At 42.1% G+C, this 18,988-nt stretch overlaps 1 protein-coding gene across 2 annotated transcripts; it reads right to left on the minus strand.

Annotated features, from left to right (window-relative positions):
• Positions 1 to 3,041: 3,041 nt before the first annotated feature.
• On the minus strand, positions 3,042 to 13,722 carry LOC115773197 (ras-related protein Rap-1b). Of its 2 annotated transcripts, none has more exons than XM_030719730.1 (8): positions 13,633 to 13,722; positions 9,547 to 9,616; positions 8,275 to 8,343; positions 7,960 to 8,016; positions 7,739 to 7,879; positions 6,141 to 6,284; positions 4,336 to 4,428; positions 3,042 to 4,223 (listed from the first exon to the last, which is right to left on the minus strand). In XM_030719730.1, exons 2-7 carry the CDS (start codon positions 9,601 to 9,603, stop codon positions 4,342 to 4,344), a joined length of 555 nt encoding a protein of 184 aa, XP_030575590.1. In that variant the 5' UTR covers positions 9,604 to 9,616; positions 13,633 to 13,722; the 3' UTR covers positions 3,042 to 4,223; positions 4,336 to 4,341. The 2 variants fall into 2 exon arrangements, with proteins under 2 accessions (XP_030575590.1, XP_030575591.1); XM_030719731.1 differs by having other exon boundaries at positions 9,547 to 9,619; positions 13,633 to 13,699.
• Positions 13,723 to 18,988: the final 5,266 nt, after the last annotated feature.

Genomic DNA, 18,988 nt, shown 5'->3' on the forward strand with positions numbered 1-18,988 from the left:
ATCTTCTTGATCTTCCAAGAGATGAAGGACCAGATCTATCTGCTGGCACATCTCCACCTGCTGCCACTGGGGCGGATGTGGCTAAAGTGCTAGCGCTGGTCATCTACCAATTAGAAGGTCGGTCAATCGATCCCCAGCTCTTCCAGTGTCCTTGGGCAGATACTGAACCCCGAGTTGCCCCTGATGAATCTGTCCCAGTGTGTGATTGGTTGGAAGTGCTTTGAATGAACTTGAGTATAATGGTGCTCTCATTTATTTTGGTTTGATCATCACTCGCCTCGTTTGGACCACCACGCCTACTTTCCTGATCTGACTTATTGGTGCTGATCCTGAGGCCAGTCTCGGTGGCTTCTTGGTCATCATTCTTGGCAGCTTTGTCTCATCCTCTACACTCAAAGCAAGATCGTCAACGAAGTCCAGGTCGCCGAGGCCTTCGTTATCAGTCCAGGGGATACCAGCTCTGATGCTCCGCCGCCACTTGTCAAATGACGTAGTCCAGAGCACAAGGAAGGGAAGCAGGGATGGGACAGCCTTGTCTGACTCGGCTGTGGTCTCGAAGAAGTCCGAGTGACCATTTTTAGTTTTGCCGCAGCAGCTGCAAATGTTTGGGGACGGTAACAAGAGCTTCGGTGAGCCACGCTGTTTTTTGTTTTCATGTGTGTCTCGAATTCAGAATGACTCCACATCACAGGTTGCTGTTACAAAATTGCACCACTTTTATTCATTTAAGGCTTTTTAGTTTTTAACTTTACATTTGGCTTCACCGCCCCCTCCCATCCCCTCCCCCTCCCTCCCGCCGCCGCTGTGGGTTTCCATTACTGGGAAGAAACCAGTTCAGACCATTTCAGCACCAGTGCTTAATCTCCCAGCAGCACACTGGGATTTTTTTCTTTTATTTTAGGCCTGATACCTTGCTGGCTGAACTGGTTTCTTTTACATTTCACTGGTCATCATGCCATACAGAGAAAAAGAAGCAGATTTAGATCAGTAACGGGAATACAAAAAAAAAAACCAATTTTTTTTCTTATTGTGAACTGCTCATTCCAGTTTGCATTTGGCTGCAGCTGCAATCGCCACTTCGATGTCAGCTTCAGATTTAGTCATTTAAATGTTTATATCTGCTTACAGCTGCTGTACGGCGTTACCCCTTCCATTAAATGTTTACATGCTGCTCTTCAACGCCAAATATGGGAACCAAAAGTTACATCTCGTTTGCTGTAGCTGTCAAGGCCTCAGTGTGCTTCAACTGAAGTGCTCGAAGACTTTGAAACTATTTCAGTCTGCCGTCTTCAAAGCAACAATCACACCCACTCGTAGATGTGTGAAATTAAGGCCGAGCTCTCTTTCTCAAGGTTTACACAACTGCTTCTGTCACTTCTCACATCATACTCGTGTGTTTGTCTTATTAAAGCACACCAACACCTTTAGAAGTCACACAAAATGGCGAATACTGCTGCAGCCGCTGGGCGGAGGCCAGAAATGTGGGAGTGCGACCCCGGCTGGGCGTCAAAACCCCGATTAAAACCTGGAAATCTTCAATTTTTCTAAGTATATGAACCCTTAAATTCACTTTGAAGCAGTTTTCAAACCGATACAAGGACATTTTTAAGCATTTATCACCTTATTTCTCCTCCTAATGAACTACTAATAACTGTAAACAGCTATAATCACATGAAATTAATACATAATATGAAGCATCTCTATTTATACATTAAGGAATACTTTCCAACAATGAGCATACACGGCAATGTTCAACATATATGTGAATAAACAGTCAAAATAATCATAAAAACACCATTATATGCAACTAAACATGCTTTATACCTATTTTCTGTACCGTATTAGTCATCATTCATTACCTGTTAATAAACCAGATACGGACACTGTGTAGGAGAAGTGATAAAATACCCTTAAAAATGTCCTCCTATCGCTTTAAACTGACATTATAGTAACATATTTTTTGTAAGACTGATAAAATGGTACGTCTTGTTAATCCAAGTTTGTTTTTGCCTGTAAAAGGTGCTCAGTGCTGCCCCTTGTGGCGTAGACAGAAACATCTATTACACCTGCAGCTTTCAAAAATAGCAGCGGGTGTTTTGCGCTTTACGACCACTGGAGGCAATAATGAGCCCCTCCTCTGGGGTTATTACAAGCATAAAGCAGGAATCATCCGGGGATATCATAACACGCAATCGCCCCGCCGAGGCCGCACACGACCCTCCGGCCCAGAAGCTTCTGCTCGGCATGCAAACGGTTGCAGCAGCAGCACCTCCTGGAGGTCAGACTGGGTACTGGCAGAAACATCAACATGCTACATGACTGAACGTACTGGAGGAGACCCCGAATACTGACAGCAGCACCCTGCTGCACCGCGGCACTCCTGATAGTACAACACCGTGCACAGCAGCACTCACAGAGGTCACGGGTCCGGCGAGCGGCTTCTGTAAGCTGACCAAGCCCACTTTCACAAACACATACTCAAAGGCTTTCTGCGGCTTTAACCCCCTCCATGCTACCATTAATCTGAAACACTGAGAAGTTTCTTCTTTAACTGATAAGAAAACAAAGAGTTAGCACGATGTACCAAGAATCCAAGCCACAAACTCACACTTTTCCCCAGCTTAAAGGGGCCCAATTATGCTTCATTTTATTTAATGTTTTTATGAAGCAATGTTAGAGTCACATTCAACTATTATCAAAGTTATTTCCCACCAGGTAGAAATACGGTTCTTCATAATTTTATTCTGAAAATCTTGACTTCATTCTTAAAATTCCAACTTCCTTCTCCAACTTTATTCTGAAAATCCTGCTAATATTTTTGTTCTCCTCCTTAAATTTAAAAGTTTTAAATTACGAGCTGAACACGTGTGAGCACAAAGCTCAGGCTTCAGTTTGTTCATGGGCAGAAAATGGTTTTGGTGTTGCCCCTCTGCAGGCTCCTATATGTGGACCAATTAGAAGACGGTGGGCTTTTAGGGAGGGGGGGCAGCCTTAAAGAGGCTTGCTTTAACCCAGGAGCTGCAAAAGGGAAAGGACAGTAAGGATGTTAATGTTTCTTTTAAATGGATCCCGCAGCAATATCAGAGCTTAACATGAGCATGACCCCCCCCCTTTGATGTCTTATCAGTTAAAGTCAGAAAAGGACAAAAACTCAGCGCTTCCACTCAGACGTGTTGCGTTAATAACATTTTAAAGCAGGAAATTTTACGGCTAACGCCACAGAGACAACATCTGTCGGCTGTTCAGCTCCATAATCATAACTCGACCCCCGCAGGTCAAAAATTAATCATTACAGAAACTGTAACACACACACACATGCACGCACGCACACGCACACACACACGCACGCACGCACACGCGCGCACACACACACAGAGTTAAGGTACTGGACCAGTGTGAGTCTGCTGTCAAAAGGCAACATGTCCGCCCTGAACAGCAGATCAGGAGTCAGCTCACTGTGCTGCTATGGTAACAAGCCACACCCACTGCCACTCCCTGGATTTCATTGGTTAGAGTCCCTTTGTAGCACACCTGCTATATCTGTATCATTTCTGACTTTGCTAGCTTCAAGCTAACTTTAACTAGCGCAATGCTACCAGCACGATAAGCTAACCTCATGACCTGCTGCAACCCCCCCACTCCCCCCCCCCAAAAAAAATCAAAACATAAAATTACTCTGAAATGTTTTCACACAGAATCATAACCACTGTAATAATAACCACAGTATGAATCCACAGGTTTCAGCAGAGCCACACACACAGCGTCAGCCGTGTCGGCGGCGCCATCATCACTGCGGCGGTGCCGACGGCTGCGCTGCGTGTAAATGGCTCAGGGCTGCAAGAAAACAAGGCGAAAGAAAAGGAAGGAAATGTTTAAAATTAAAAAAAAAAAAAAAAAAGCAAGAAGCCACTCCCCACTGCAAAGACAGCCTAACAGAGAGCATGATGGGAACCGTAGTTTATGGCCCCGCATTCCTGCAACAGCAGAATCATCATCATCATCATCGCCGCCACCGTTGCAGTCCTTTGATGTTTTGTTTCAATGTTTCCAAGGCAACAGTCTCCTTTAGATAGTGTGATGAGCCAATGGGAGATGCAGTCGTCATGGTAACAGAGGTCAGAGGTGGCTAATGTTGGTGATGATATGGTTGTGTTAAAGGGGCGTGGCCAGCTGGAAGATGTCATGTGATTGGTTGGTTGGTTGGTTGTCGGGTGAGCAGAAAACTGGAAACAGAGAACCAGTGTGCATAAATAAACATGTGTGTGATGTACCCAGAGTGTGTGTGTGTGTGTGTGTGTGTGTGTGTGTGTGTGTGTGAGAGATCATAAGAGCTACCTGTCATTAGAGAAGCTGACAGGTGGACCTTTTGCGAGTTTTCCCTGGTGCTGGACTCTTCCTGTTGATCTGTCGGACGAGGTCATAAAAGATCTGCACACATACACAAAAAAAATTAAGCCAACGCTGCCAAAACCCAACAAAAACTACACAAAAATACCAAAAACTACTAAAGAAACGCCAAAAACTGCCAGAAACTGCAGTTCATCTAATGTCCACCAGGGGCTCCAGCAGTGAGTCAGTCCCCATGGACTCCCGTGTTAAAATGTCCAAATTTACAGCAGAAATAAACATGTAAAAATAAACATCAGGGAGGTGAATTCTATTTTCACTGATCTCTGGATTTTATTAAGGGTTAAAGTTAAAGATAGGGAGCGTGGCTGCTTTGATAGAGTGAAATTCTAGCACAGCTGCTAACCAAACTTGCGAGCATCCGCCCTCTTTTCCAGGGTTGTGTCAAGAAGGGGGGCATGGGATGGCACCAGCCCCCCGGAAATCTGACTGACCCACCACGTGCTCCCCACCAAAGCCACTGGACTAGAGTACTCAGTCTTACACCATTAGGTATGCTGAATGTAACAGAGTACATTACATTACTCAAGTACTTTACTGAGGCTGTATACATTTTTTTCATGTTATGCTGCTTTCCACTTTTATTCCACTACATTTTGGATGCAAGTATTGTACTTTCTACTCCATACTACTTATTTTGAAGTTTTAGTTACTTATTATTTTGTAGTATTATAAATCAAGCTACCCATCAATATTTAAGCAATTACAATCATAAACATCAATCATTTCAGTCTGCACCAAATCAGACAAAGAATAAAACTAAAGACAACTCCTATATATTGTTATTTCCTGAACTGAATTGAATTGCTGACACAAACAGCTTTCTAACATGAAAAATTCCAAGGACAATGTCAGATTTTTTTCACATGAAAAAATTCTGAGAGCAAAGCCAGAATTGTAATGAGACAGTTAACACCATAAGAGGAAAAATTTGGAGAATAAGTAAAAATTCTGAAAGCAATCTAAGAATTCAGGGGTTAAAATTGGAATTCTGATCTAAAATATTATTTTAGACCTTTTAGTTATTATTATTATTTTTTTTTTGGCCACAGCGGCTTTTGTTAGTAGTGGAGAGAGACAGGAAATGGGGGAAAGATATGGGGGAAGACACGCGGGCAAATTGGCGACAGGCCGGGACGCAAACCCGCACCGCAACGCGGCTTATGTATGTGGTCACCGGCTTCACCACTAAGCCACCCAGGAGCCCTAGTTATTATTATTTATTTCCATTAAGTAAAATGCTTCTTCATACGTAGTGTTTGGTTACTGTAACAGTCTAAACATCATTTCTGCCTCCAAAACACCAACATGGCTGAAACTCTAATGCTGAGGCTTCAACATGTCTGAAACTAATGAGCGACGTCGCTGATTATGTCCATCTTTTATGTACAGTCTATGAAGTTTAAAGAAAATAAGCAGATCCTGATCTGCTTTCAAATGCCTCCAGACTCTGAGAGTTCAGCACTTTATCACAACCCACAGACTGACATAACTGATGTCTGAGCATTTTGAGCCACGATTCTCTCATCTGGCTCACTCTATATTCAACTTTATGTCCGGCCTTCACAGAAGAACAAACGCTAGTATTCCATCATCAAACTCCAGATGTTGTGCACATCATTTTGCATAATCAAAGGTGCTCAAAATTCAGAAGCCCAAAGACAGAGAGTTTAGTCATATGAGGAAACCAGCCGTGTTTAATCGTTCAGGCTTTAGTGGGTCTGTTTAGTCACCTCGTTGACGTTGATCTTGCTCTTGGCCGAGGTCTCCAAGAAGGCACAGGAGTTCCACTGGCGGGCGAGCCCGATTCCCGACTCTTTGGCCACCACACGTTCCACCTCCAAGTCGCATTTATTCCCAACCAGGATCATGGGAACCTGCAGCGGCACGCCAAACACTCAGATTCACACCAAAGCGGTTCACAGCACAGCGACACGTGGACTATTTAACGAGAGCAAACTCACATCGGTGGCATCAGCGTTTCGTTCTGTAATCTGTAAATTTCACATTGAATTACTGAATCTGTAACAAACTGTATCATGAAGGATCCACGTGCTGCGGAGTTCAGGATTACTCGTACGTGTCGCCTCCTTCCTGAATCAAAATGTTCGTAATATTACTCATCTGTTCATCTATTTACTCACTATGCAAATACTCAGTTTGCTTATTAATAAAAAAATTCAAATATTTTATTGATTAAAGTGAATGCATAATCTCAAATTTATGTTTTAAAACTTAAAATCAATTTCTAGCTCCATTTTTTATTGTGTAAAATTTATAATTTCAAAATGTTTTTGGTTTTTAATTAATACTTTATTTTTATCATTTTCGATCAATCATACTTTATTAGTCATTGTACAGAATGAAATTTTATTTATTTACTTAGTTATTTATTTATTAGGCTTTTTGTTTAAAACAATTTTAAATGTATATTTTTTTCTATTTGTTTTTGTTGCGCATTTTAATTCATGAATTTAAATTAATTTGTGTTTTTCTTTTCAAAAGTAATTTCCTTTTTTTTTTAATTATTTCTAAGTCCAGATTTATGCTGTATTTTTTTTATTCTTTACACCTTATAAATTTATTTACTTAAACTGTAATTTAGTGACCTATTGTTTTTTGTTTAGGATCATTTCTTCAACTGTGCATTTAATATTATTAAATAAACCTCTTATTTCACATCTATTTTGCACAGTATTTTTTCCATGTTTCTAATAGTTTGTGTTTATTTTTCTTTCCTCATTAGAATTTATTTTAAATTAAACTTTTTTTGGAGACTAAACTATAACTCACGTCCAGCAGGGGGCAGCAGAGCTAAAGCTCTCCACACAGGCCGCCTGATGGAGGCGTTTTAAAACAAAAACCTGCTTTTTAAGTGACGCTCTGCTTCAGGAGATAACTGACACGCACATCTGTGTACAGCAAGCTAGCTTAGCTTAGCATAAAGCCTGGAAGCAGGATTATCTGAAGGCGACAGATTACACGTCCTCCGAAGCTCAGATTTACCCGTTTTATCTAAAACGACATTTTGCTGTCATGAAGAACTATTTTTGGCCGCCACCAGCAACTTCTCGCCTTCTCCGCTGGTTTCCAGGCAACTGCCTCAGAGCCAAGAAACAAGAGTTATAAATACGAACATCAGTGACTGATTTACTACAGCTGGACAAATTAAGCAGGAACTCAACATCTCTACAAACTCCACCATCTGAGGATGAAAGCCATTAAACCACTAAAAGGAGCTCGAGTGCCTGTTTAATGCTGTGGGGACAAAAAGTCAGCCTCCAGGAGGTAAATCATCAGATGATGGGCTGCTGAGGTTCAGCGTTCTTACATCCTCGGTGTCCTTCACTCTGAGGATCTGCTCTCTGAGGTCCTGAAGGTCGTTGAAGGTGGACTGAGCCGTGATGGAGTACACCAGAGCGAAGCCCTGGCCGTTCTTCATGTACAGGTCTCTCATCGCCGTGAACTGCTCCTACAGACAGACAGACAGACAGATGGTCAGGGAGACAGACGGGCACATCACATGACCAAAAAGTATGTGTCGGCTCTTACTGTCCCCGCCGTGTCCAGGATCTCCAGCATACACTGCTGTCCATCGACCTCGACTTGCTGGAGAAACAAACAGAGAATCACAACTGTGTCGACTTCTTATTTTTCTCTACAATCTCATCAATCAGCGCTCTGGATCACAACGCCTCCTCTCAGTATCTGAGCTCACCTCAAAACTTTGTGTTACTGCTAAAACATCTGGACTAAAGCTAAAAGTAACGAAACTAAACAGTGCACACATAAACAGCAGGTGTTAAAGGTCTGACGGAGCAGGGCTGGTGGGAATAAGTCACATGTCCAAGGATGAGGATGTCCTACCTTCCTGTAGGAGTCCTCTATCGTGGGGTCGTATTTCTCCACAAAGATTCCCTGAACAAACTGGACAGTCTGGAGGCAGACGGACAGAGACAGGCAGCGGGACACAGAGAAGTAGGGCAGCGGTGTTAATGGAGCTCTGTTCAGCTCCCATTGGGAGTCATTAGAATGGAATTAATGTGTCGCTCTGACACGTCTCCATTATATCATGTGGACTGAAGCGCTTCATTGTAGCGCGACTGACACGGCTGTGTTTGTGTGTCAGTGCTGACGGGGCGCACAGAGGAAGCACAGTGACATCAGCGTGCAGCCATTTAGATTCAAACACAGGTTTTTAAACTAAATGACGTCTTCAATCCACAACACTGTAAATAGATTTAATTTATTCTTTGCATTTAATTGTTTAAACTTGTTAATTAAAATATTTTTTTCCATCTGTGTATACTTTATTCAGTTGAATGTATTTTAATATTTTTATTTCATTATTATTATTATTCCCTGTTTTTGCATTACTATTTTAATATTTTACTTTTTTCCATTTTTATAACTTTTAATTTCATTTTTATCTGATAAAATATAAATAAATACATTTTGTTTTTCTATGTAGGATATTTTATTAAACTGTTAAAACATTTAATTAAAAATTGTCACACATGTGCTGCTTTTGTATTGATTCTTTGACTGGATGAGCAGAAGAAAATGGATGAATGGAAAAATCTATTTTTCTAATTTTTTAATGTTTATTTAAAAATAAAAATAATATATCTGCAGTTTTTCTTCTCTATTCTTGTTTCACTAATATTTTAATGAATTATTATTCTACATTTTCTGTCTTTATTCCTCATTTTATTTAATGTCTTTTTATTGTAGCATTTCTTATAGATTTTCTTAGTTATTTTTTATCAATTTTTTATTATTTGAAATGTTTACCTAATTACAAATATTGTTTTTATTTATTTTTCTTAATTTTATATAAATATTTTTCATTATTGTAATGTTCTATTATCATTATTAGAATGATATATTTTCTGTTTTTCTATTTCTTTATTATTTTTAGGTGGGACTATATTCAGCAGCAGATTGATCCACATTAGTGGAAGTTGAAATGAAGTGCAGGGTGTTGTGCTGTGGCTCTGAGCTGGTTAGTAGGATACATTCAGAATTTGTTTTTTTAATGGGACTCACTGACATTAGATACCAAATAGAACCACGTCACACTCGTACTTTAATGCAAACAGCTGACTAACGACAGTAGAGTGGATCTTTTTTACTTACCAGAGCTGACTTGCCGACGCCTCCTGATCCTAAAACAACCAGTTTGTATTCACGCATCCTGACTGTCTGTCTGCTGGGCGAGACACAAACACAGAGGAGCCTGTTAGCAGGTCGTTATTGGACATCGAGCCACAGCAACCAATGACAGAGCAGCATTACAGTAAGCCCCGCCTTCTGCTATGATGCACCTGGAGATGTTACACCACCAATTACAAACACACAGATGAAGACTTCCTGCCTCTCACTGGGAGATAATGATTACCCAGCATGCATGCGGTAGGCTACTGAAAACTGTGGGGTCACATGATCGCACAGCTGGTGGTGATGTCACAGCTGTGGAATCCTTCCTGGTTACTGTTGCTATGCACCCATGTCTCCGCATGTGGATGCATACCACTCATGCCTCGCTGTGTGTGTGCAGTGCTCCACTGTCACGGAAACAAGAAGCAACACGACACACACACACACACACACACACACACACACACACACTGTTTGTGAGGACCACCGCTGACACGATGCGTTCACAGACTTTAAAACCAGTTCGTACTTTAAAATCTGGCTTTAAGCAAGACAAACAGAACCAGCAAAGACTCTAAAACTCTAAGACTTTAAATGAGGAACACCAGGAGTGATTTCAGATTTAAAGAGCACCTTTATTTCCTGTCACATGGCTCCTGCTCCAATGGTGGATGTTCACATTAAACATGGCCAAAGTTTCTAATAAGGACAGGGTATGCACCAGTAACCCCTGCGAGCCAAAAGCTTGGGCTCCAAACACTCAGATTCAAAGAGTTTTTACTATTCTCGGATCTTTGTGATGTCATACAGTGTGGATATCCCTAATATGGTCATCTCAGACTCCAAAGCCCCACCCACCAGCTGTTCAAGCCATAAACTGTACAGATGACGAACGTAGCTTCCAGATCTGATAAGTGAAGCTTGAAACCGGCCGATTCGCCACCAGGGGGCGATTCCTCCGGCTGCAAAAAAAACTTCCAGTTTCTTGAAAAACCAAGATGGCAGCTGAGAAAATGCTCAGCTCGAGGCTTCATAACAGGACTTGACTGTCCAGCTGGTGATGTAACCCATCTACACCCATCTTTCATGCTGTGTGCAGTTCAAACATTCTGCTTACGAGGGGCAGCCAATCAGAAGAAAGCTGGCTTGGCTCGGTCAGAAACCCGTTACTTGAATTTCGGTGGCTGCAGGGACGTGGAAGACTGGGTTACAGGGTTCCCGTAAATCTGTGGTGTACAGGTCACAGGAACAAAAACAAGATCTTAGTACTTTATATTGCTAATCCTCCCTAAGAACATAAAAATATTAAATTTCCCCCTCTTAAGTTTATTTTTAGGGCAACAAACAAACAATGAATGGCTCCTGGTGGCTTTCCTTGTTCAGGGCTTTGGTTCAAATCTTAAATAAAAACTTGTGCGGCTCACAGGAAAACAAGAAAAATCTCGATCTTTTTGACTCTTAAAATGTACATACTGTGTAAAAGTCCTCCTAAATTTCTCCACCTCTAACCACAACAGTTGTGTAACTGTGCTAAACGCACAAGAGGTGATTGGGTGGAAACCGGGAGGAGTTCACATCTCGAGTTTTATCTGCCCCATTGTGAGCGAAGGCATCGGCAGAGATGGATTTCATCGCCTGAGGGTCTGAAGAGGGCTCGCCTCACAACCTCGCTCTGCAGCAAGTCCAGGCGAGTTCAGCGCTTCGCAGGAAGTCACCGGCTCAGCAGCAGCAGAGGTGAGGCCAGGAGGGGAAAGCTGGACGAGCCGAGACTCCTCAAACACCTCGACGGTGCCTGAAACATGGTCTCTGGACGTAAACCTGCCCCTGCACGAGTGTTACTGCATCGGGACTTTCCCCTGCACATCTGACGATGGCGTGTGATGACGAAGCATGAGCCACACGCACAATAAGACATAACAGAAACATGCACAGACGCAGAACCACAGCAAGCAGTACAAGATCAACATGTGTTACAGAAATATAGTGATTAATATTCATCTCCCAATAAAGCACAAATAATTAAGCTTCAAAAAGTATTATAAATGAGGAAGTTGCCATAATCCATACATCCATTTTCTTCCACTTATCCACTTCAGGGCTGTAGAGTAGGCGTGACGTGGGGCGCTACCCTGGACGGGTCACCAGCGCATCACAGAGCGACCCGTCCAGCCGGGGTACCCGGAGAAAACCCACGCAGGGTCAAGAAGAACATGCAAACGCCACACAGCAAGGCCCCGACTGACCGGTGGGGTCAAACTCAGGGTCTTCTCGGTGGGAGGCGACACCACAGATTCTGAGTAATCCTGCTAACCAATCAGCAAAGAGACAAGCCAAACCAATGAGGACGCTGCCTCCGAGTGCAAATCTAAATAAAGAAACTGCTCTGATTTGCTCTTTTTAAAGCAAACCTCCTCCTACCCAATCACTGCCACTCATCAAATATGTGTCAAGACTGCTCAGGTTACCACACCTGTGCTGCAGGCTACAAACGAATAGGAAGTCCCAAACAGGAACCTCCAGGCCTGAAAAATGAACCTAAAATAAAAGCTGAAGCTCCTCTAATGTCCACGTGAGGCTGCAGCATCGAGGCTCCCGTGTTAAAATGTCCAACCTCACAGCCTGATACCAACAGCTGTTTTGGTCTCGATAACCGGATGGCGACACAGGTGGCTTCAGCTAATTGGAGTCCCTGAACTGGACCTCTGGACTGTGTTTGTGCTGTTGGAGCCTTTTTTAATGCAATTATCCGTCCAATAATACGGTTAACTGCACTACCAGGTCACTTCTGCCTCCAACAAGGCAACAAAATGCTAACAGTGGGTGTCTACATCCATCTTTTATATACAGTCTGAGTAAAAACCAACAGGAGGTCACGTCTCATTTCACAGCCTCAACAATACACAGAAGCAGTTATATGCCCACTGTGCAACAGTTCAAAAGGAAACACTGCACACATACTCCTTTATAAACAACCCCATTTAAAGACTTCAGCTGCAGTTCACACTTAATACCTGAGCGATAACAATCAAACTACACAGCATATTAATACAGAACTGTAAAACAAAGAGTCACCGAGGACATAAATACTGACTGAAAGCAACGTCATACTGTGTCAGCGGTTCCTGCTTGTTTTGTTTACATATGAACAAAAAGAGGATCTGCTGCTATCACTGCAAACTCATAATTTATACACTATAAATAATGTTTAATTAGCCAGTGCTTCACTGCACAGCTCCACAGTAACACCCACCCAGAAACCTGCATTTTAACTCGTATTTTTTTCAGTGTTTTGTGCACTCAGAGTGCACTTCTGCTTTTTCCAGCAGTCACTGAAGAATGTTAATCTAGTGAAGTTGTCAGAGGAGAAAGATGGACTCACAACACACGCACAGATCCCTGAGTCAAGCAGAACTAGGTGGGGCCTGTCAATACTCAGTGTGTGTGTGTGTGTGTGTGTGTGTGTTGCTGACAGGCAGTACAACAGGAGAGGAATAAAACCATGCCGTGTCTGTGCACTTCAGCCAGGCAGGTTCCCCCAAACTCCTAAACTCTGCAGCCTCTCATCAGTTACTTCCTCCCTTCTTTCATTTTTTTCCTCCAGGGGAGCAGCGGGGGTCCCGCTTCTCTATGGCCACCTCAGAACGTTCCCTACCCGGGGAGCTTTGCTAGGAGGCCCCGCTGCCTCGGAAGAGCAGAGACAAACTGCGAGCAGGAGCGGATTTTGGGCTCTACGGACCGGAAGCAGACACACAGACGGACAGACAGCCGCCATGCCGCCGCGAGGCCGTCAGTGTGTCTGATTTGAGCGGTTTTCTCATTAGCAGAGCCGCTGTCCGTCCGTCTGTCTGCCTCTGCGTCCGTCCGTCTGTCTATCCGCCGGTCGCTTGCTTCCGCAAACCCAGCCCAGCACGGCTCGCCACCGGCCTGTCTCCCCTGCTTGCGAGCCGAGACCTGTCCCGGTTCGTCCCGGGTTAGCCTACATCTACATAAACGAGGGAGGAGAGGAGAGAAATGCAAGGAAAAAGAGGGAAAAGCGAGAAACGAGAGAAAGTACGCGGTACTCACAGTCATCCACCCGTCCGCTCCGCTGCGCGCTCCGCCGCTCGCTCTCTCTCCCGTTCGCAGTGAACGTCGCTCGACCCGAGCCGCTCCCTCCTGCTGCCGACGCGCTGACGTCAAGCTCGACGCAGCGAACAAAAGCGCCTCCTTTCCGGCTTTTCAAAATAAAACTCTCGCTGGGCTTCAAACCTGAAAAACATCCTTGTTTTGTTCAATTTGAGGTATTTTACGTTATTGTGTCATAAAGTCATAAATTATATATTACATATTATACATTCTTTATTGTGTTTATTTGTTTATTTGGATTTCAGATAGTTCCGTTTTAACTTTAATAAGATATATGTGAAGTCATTTGGTATTTTAGACAAGATAACATGACATACATTATTTATAAAATAAAAATCCTTTATAAAAAAATAATCTTAAATAACTAGAAATAGATAGCCTCTCACTGATGAGGGGTCACCCTAGCAGCTCTGGTTGATTTGGGAGATTTTTACCATGATGCCCGTCCTGATGCAACCCCAAAGGGATTTGTGTAAAACACAAAACACTCCTCCAGTTCATCTGGGGGATCTCTCCAGCGTGTCCTGGGTCTGCCCCAGGACCCAGGAGGCATCCTAGTCAGATGCCCGAACCACCTCAACTGGATCCTTTTGATGTGGAGGAGCAGCAGCTCTATTCTGAGACTGCGCTCCTCTGACTGAAAGCTACAATGGAAAAAATAAAGAAAACAAAAAGTGAGCCTCGAGTTAAAATGAACTTAAAATATCATTTAAACATAATTAAAATGACAAGTATTATGACTAGTAAACAAAAACCGTTATTCTATGTCAGTATTTTCAAAATAACACTTTCTCCTTAAGTAGCTTTTATTACAAAATTCTGGGGGAAAGGTCAGATAATTTTACTGGTGTTAGAAAACTGACCAAAAACAGAACGAGAAAAAGCAGCAAATTTCAATAATCTCAAAATAAAGGCAAAAATAAAGTATACAAAAAAGGAATAAATAAATAGTTAAAAATATAAAACTGGTGGTCCACTGTGAAGAAACCAGTCAGAAAGTATTGATTTCTAATAAGGTAACAAATGAAAAGAAATGAATGGTTATAAATGCACTGAGAAAATAAAGACTGTGTTAAATAAAAAACAAAATGTAAGAAACAGGTACACCAATTATCTAACTGTGACTACAAGTTTGAACATTTGATGAGATTTAATTTATTTACTAGAAAACAGTCCACGCCCCTGGACGTCAAACCTCGTTACTTTCTCGACTGTTGTCAGTAGAGATATGCCTCTATTTTGAAGGCAGTCGATATTTACTTCCGGTTTCTTTGGGTTCGTCTCAGCTTCGTTTTTCTTGTGACGTTTCTGCCTCGCTTTCAGCTGCTTCCTGTTTCCTGTGCAGCAGAACCTCGGCCGCTCTGTGGTTTCTGCTTCTATGTGAATAATGTCGCACCCAAGAAAAGCGAGTGTGTCATCATCACTCCAATCAGAATTTTAAAAAATAATAATAATATAAAATAAATATATGAAAACATGTTAGCATGAATACATCCACTTCTTACCTTTTAATATGTAAAATGTCAGAAAATGTTTACAGTCACCGTGAACTATAATAGACAAATTTCTACTTTTATCTGATTGCCTTTGATTGCCTGTAATGTTAACGATTATATGACAAACCAACATTTTGACAGATGACACAGAAAACAAAGAAATCAACCAAATACTCATGAGCTGGAAATGGAGAGCCACAGGGCTCTGTTCTTGGTCCTTTACTATTCAACTATACACAAATACACCAAATCTGGCAACTATGGAACACTAACACCTACCAATAACAACAAGCTTACATGAGTTATATAAAAAAAAATTATCAGCATGCATATGTTAATAATTTACTGCATGTTTAATCTATAGATTGTACAAGAATGGTGAAAAGGGGACATTTTTATGCCTCGATGTCCAAATGAAGACATTTATATCCCTTTTCTAACCACTGGGTAAGATTTTGCGTTTATGGACGCCTGGTATCAGGAATGTTTGGGCCGTGGAGTGCCGCAGGGCTCCACTCTTGGTCCTGTATTATTCAAACTATACATAAATACCACCAAACCTGGAAACTACAGAACTTGAAGCTGTAATAACCAAAGATTACAGTTATTTTTCTGATGAATACATCTGTATAGAATAAAGTGCTGATCGCTGATATTTGATATTATCTGTTTTCTGACTTTAACCTGACAGCGGAAATTTTAAAAAACTGAAAAATAAACATATTAATTTGAAACTGAAGAAATTCATTTGGACTTCCCCTTGTTTTGATCCAACAGCCAACCAGGTGACCGACCCTGGTGAGATTAGGCTGGGCTGTCTGTGGCCTGTCAGCTAAACTGGGTGTAACACTCGCGCTGTATCATCAGTGATGACTGAGGCGGACTGAGGTGTGTTTTTCAGATGAACCCTGCATATTGCACCAGAGCTTTCAGGCTACTAAACACACACACACACACACACACACACACACACAGAGGAAGTATGTGTCAGTGAAAGGGAAGCTGGTTGGGTGGAGGGCAACTCTATTCTTGGTGACTCCTTCCTGTTTGGGTGTGGTTTCACAATACTTGTATCTGTGATTGTAGTAAACACTGTGCGTGTGTGTGTGTGTTACTCATGTTGCATGGCCAGAGAGTTCATCTGATTACATAGTCATGAAACGTCCTGATAAGGTGAATCATTCAGGTAAAGACTTGGTGTCCTGGAATGAAATGATGGAAGCATGAGTGTGTGTGTGTGTGTGTGTGTGTGCGCGTTGAGGCATAGTTCTGACATGCTTGTACACGCTTTGCTGTTCTTGGCAGGAACACACACCCTAACCCACTGCCTGCTCTGTCATTTGTTTCTGTTTTTTTTTATTACTGGTGACCTTTGACCTCTGGTGTGAAGCAAACAGCTATTCAAATTAAATTACTTTATCAATTTTGAGCTTCAAAAATATTGTAATTGTTATTTTTATTGTTATTATTAGCAGTAGCAGTAGTAGTATTGATATTAGCATTATTGTTATGGGTTAAAAGAGAAAAGTATGGGGGATCAAAGATGCCAAAATCTGAACTAAATAAATAAATATCTCAGTATAAAATTTATTTGACTGTTAAATGGACTCAAGATTCTATTGAAAATGTATTTGGCGAGTCTGACATAACACTTTCATTAAGTCCTTCTTTTATTTGTGTATTTATTTTGTTTATTGGTCTCTGGACTTCTTTAAGTTTCACCTCTCACCCGAAAGGTTTCGATTCTCAAACCAAAGGGTGGAGAGACCCACTGGTCCCCTGGAGGTGGTTGTGACCCACTACTGATCATGTGCATAATCACATGCGCCAAGATGTGAAAGAAGGCGTAGGTCATTACAACTTCCCCAAGTGCTGTCCTGAGTTCCCTCTCCCTGCCCGGCCCCCTCCTCTGGCTCTTCTGGAAGGACATGGATGCGTCACCAGCCCGGAGACGGTCTCTCAGCATGTCTTTTGTCCTGTCTCTCTCCCCCCTCAGCAGGTTTCTGCCCCTCCCTGAGCCCGGTTCTGCTGGAGGTTTCTTCCTGTTAAAAGGGCGTTTTTCTGAGGTCACACCGCTGTCTCTGAGGTTAAAGTCGGAGGTGAGAATCATGCCATTTCTTTGTATGCAGATGATACAATCTTGTTCTTTACCACCCTAGAATCATCTGTGCCTGCCTCCACAGGACTCTTATCTACATATAATGCGATACATAAAAAAGTGGCCATGCCCCCCAACTCCCGGGCAGAAAAGAGCTCCCAATTCAAAGAGTATTTGTGTTTGAAGAGTCCTCAAACTTAGAGGTTTGCTGTCTGCACGAGTGGACTGGATTAAGATGAGTGTCCTACCAAATGTTTTTAATTTCAAACTCTTCCTGTAAATATACATAAAATGAAGCTGGAGGAGGGTGTTCCCTTTACAGTACCCCCCCAGTATTTATCCAGTCATTCTGAAGCAGGGCACCCATGATCCACCTATTAAACACACATCTATAATCTGGTTTGCCATCCATACACATCTTAATAGTGTTATTGCACTACACAGTAACACTACATTCCACACCAGCCCTGCATCACCAAGAGTACTTGGAGATGTTATAACCAAGATGGCACAATCAGGGGATGAAGACATTTGTTGATCTTTATGACAATAACACGCGCAGCTGTGAAACGTCTTCCACCTCCCAACTACTCACTTCTTTAAGTATTTACAGGTAATACTGAAGCCGTAAATATTTAACTTCATAAATAGATTTCAGTGAGGGAACTCTAATCCACTAAAGCATCTCCCAACATAATAAAAAGGTAAGACGGAAAAATAGGAGAAAGGCCTCAGTGGTACTCATATGTGAGAGCTCTAACCTTCTCTAATAACATTATTCACAGAACATACTTCATACCAGAGACTCCACAAAATAAATGAATCAATCTCACATTAAACCATTACTGGGGATCGATACGCGAGACCCTTAAGAACCCTAATTTAATATAATTTGATGTTATTAGTGGTACTTAACTCATCTGCAGAGCTCCACGTCTGTGCATTTCACCTGCACTGTTTATGGATATATCTTTGCTGACCAGACGAGCTACTGTTGTACAAACATGTTCACAAACCCAACACGCTGGAGGCCGAACTGCTCACGGAGTCCAAAAACAAAGGGTGACGTAGCTGCATCCACCTTTTATTCCACATGTTCACTCACTCCACAAAGCAGGTGGTTGTAGTTATGGAGGTGGAGGTCGGTGGTTCACTTCTTACCACGGATCACCACCTGGTCAAGATAACAGGTGTCAAAGTCACTGCTTGCTGACCAATCAGATTTCTGGAAAACAGGTTTCTGAGAGGCTCAGTAACAGGAAATGATGAGGACCAATAATAATTCACCTGCCTCGTTTGTTCAGTCTTAAAACAGATGAATGTGCTTTTATTACTTTAATTATTAGAGGTTTCTGATGAGATTAAGAGGTTTTTGTGTCCAAATAAATTAACTTAAAGAAAAGTTAGTTTATTAAATAAATTGCTTATTTTGTCTTTTTGATTTGTGAATCTGTTGTGTTGTTTTATCCACTTCCTGAGCTTCCATCCATTGTTCACATGCTCAAAGATTTCTTTTGGGAGTTTTTTTTTCTGACTTGGAGCCGTGTTGCTTCACGGCTCTTCGGTGCTCCTGCTGTCACAGCAGAATAAATTACTGCACTTCAAAGGCTAAAAATCATCAGCATGTCAATGATCAGCCAGGGTAACACACACACACACACACACACAAACAGAAACTCATCAATTCAGCTGCTGCTAGGAG

Source organism: Archocentrus centrarchus, chromosome 23 (assembly GCF_007364275.1).
Source record: "Archocentrus centrarchus isolate MPI-CPG fArcCen1 chromosome 23, fArcCen1, whole genome shotgun sequence".
NCBI classification, from domain to species: domain Eukaryota; kingdom Metazoa; phylum Chordata; class Actinopteri; order Cichliformes; family Cichlidae; genus Archocentrus; species Archocentrus centrarchus.

Excerpts from the sequence above, each read along its gene's own strand:
- LOC115773197 (XM_030719730.1), bottom strand. The coding sequence starts at position 9,603 with ATGCGTGAATACAAACTGGTTGTTTTAGGATCAGGAGGCGTCGGCAAG. Across the intron at positions 8,344-9,546 it reads GCGTCGGCAAGTCAGCTCTG|ACTGTCCAGTTTGTTCAGGG; the intron begins GTAAGTAAAAAA and ends GTCTGCCTCCAG. Across the intron at positions 4,429-6,140 it reads GCAAGATCAACGTCAACGAG|ATCTTTTATGACCTCGTCCG; the intron begins GTGACTAAACAG and ends GTATGTGTGCAG.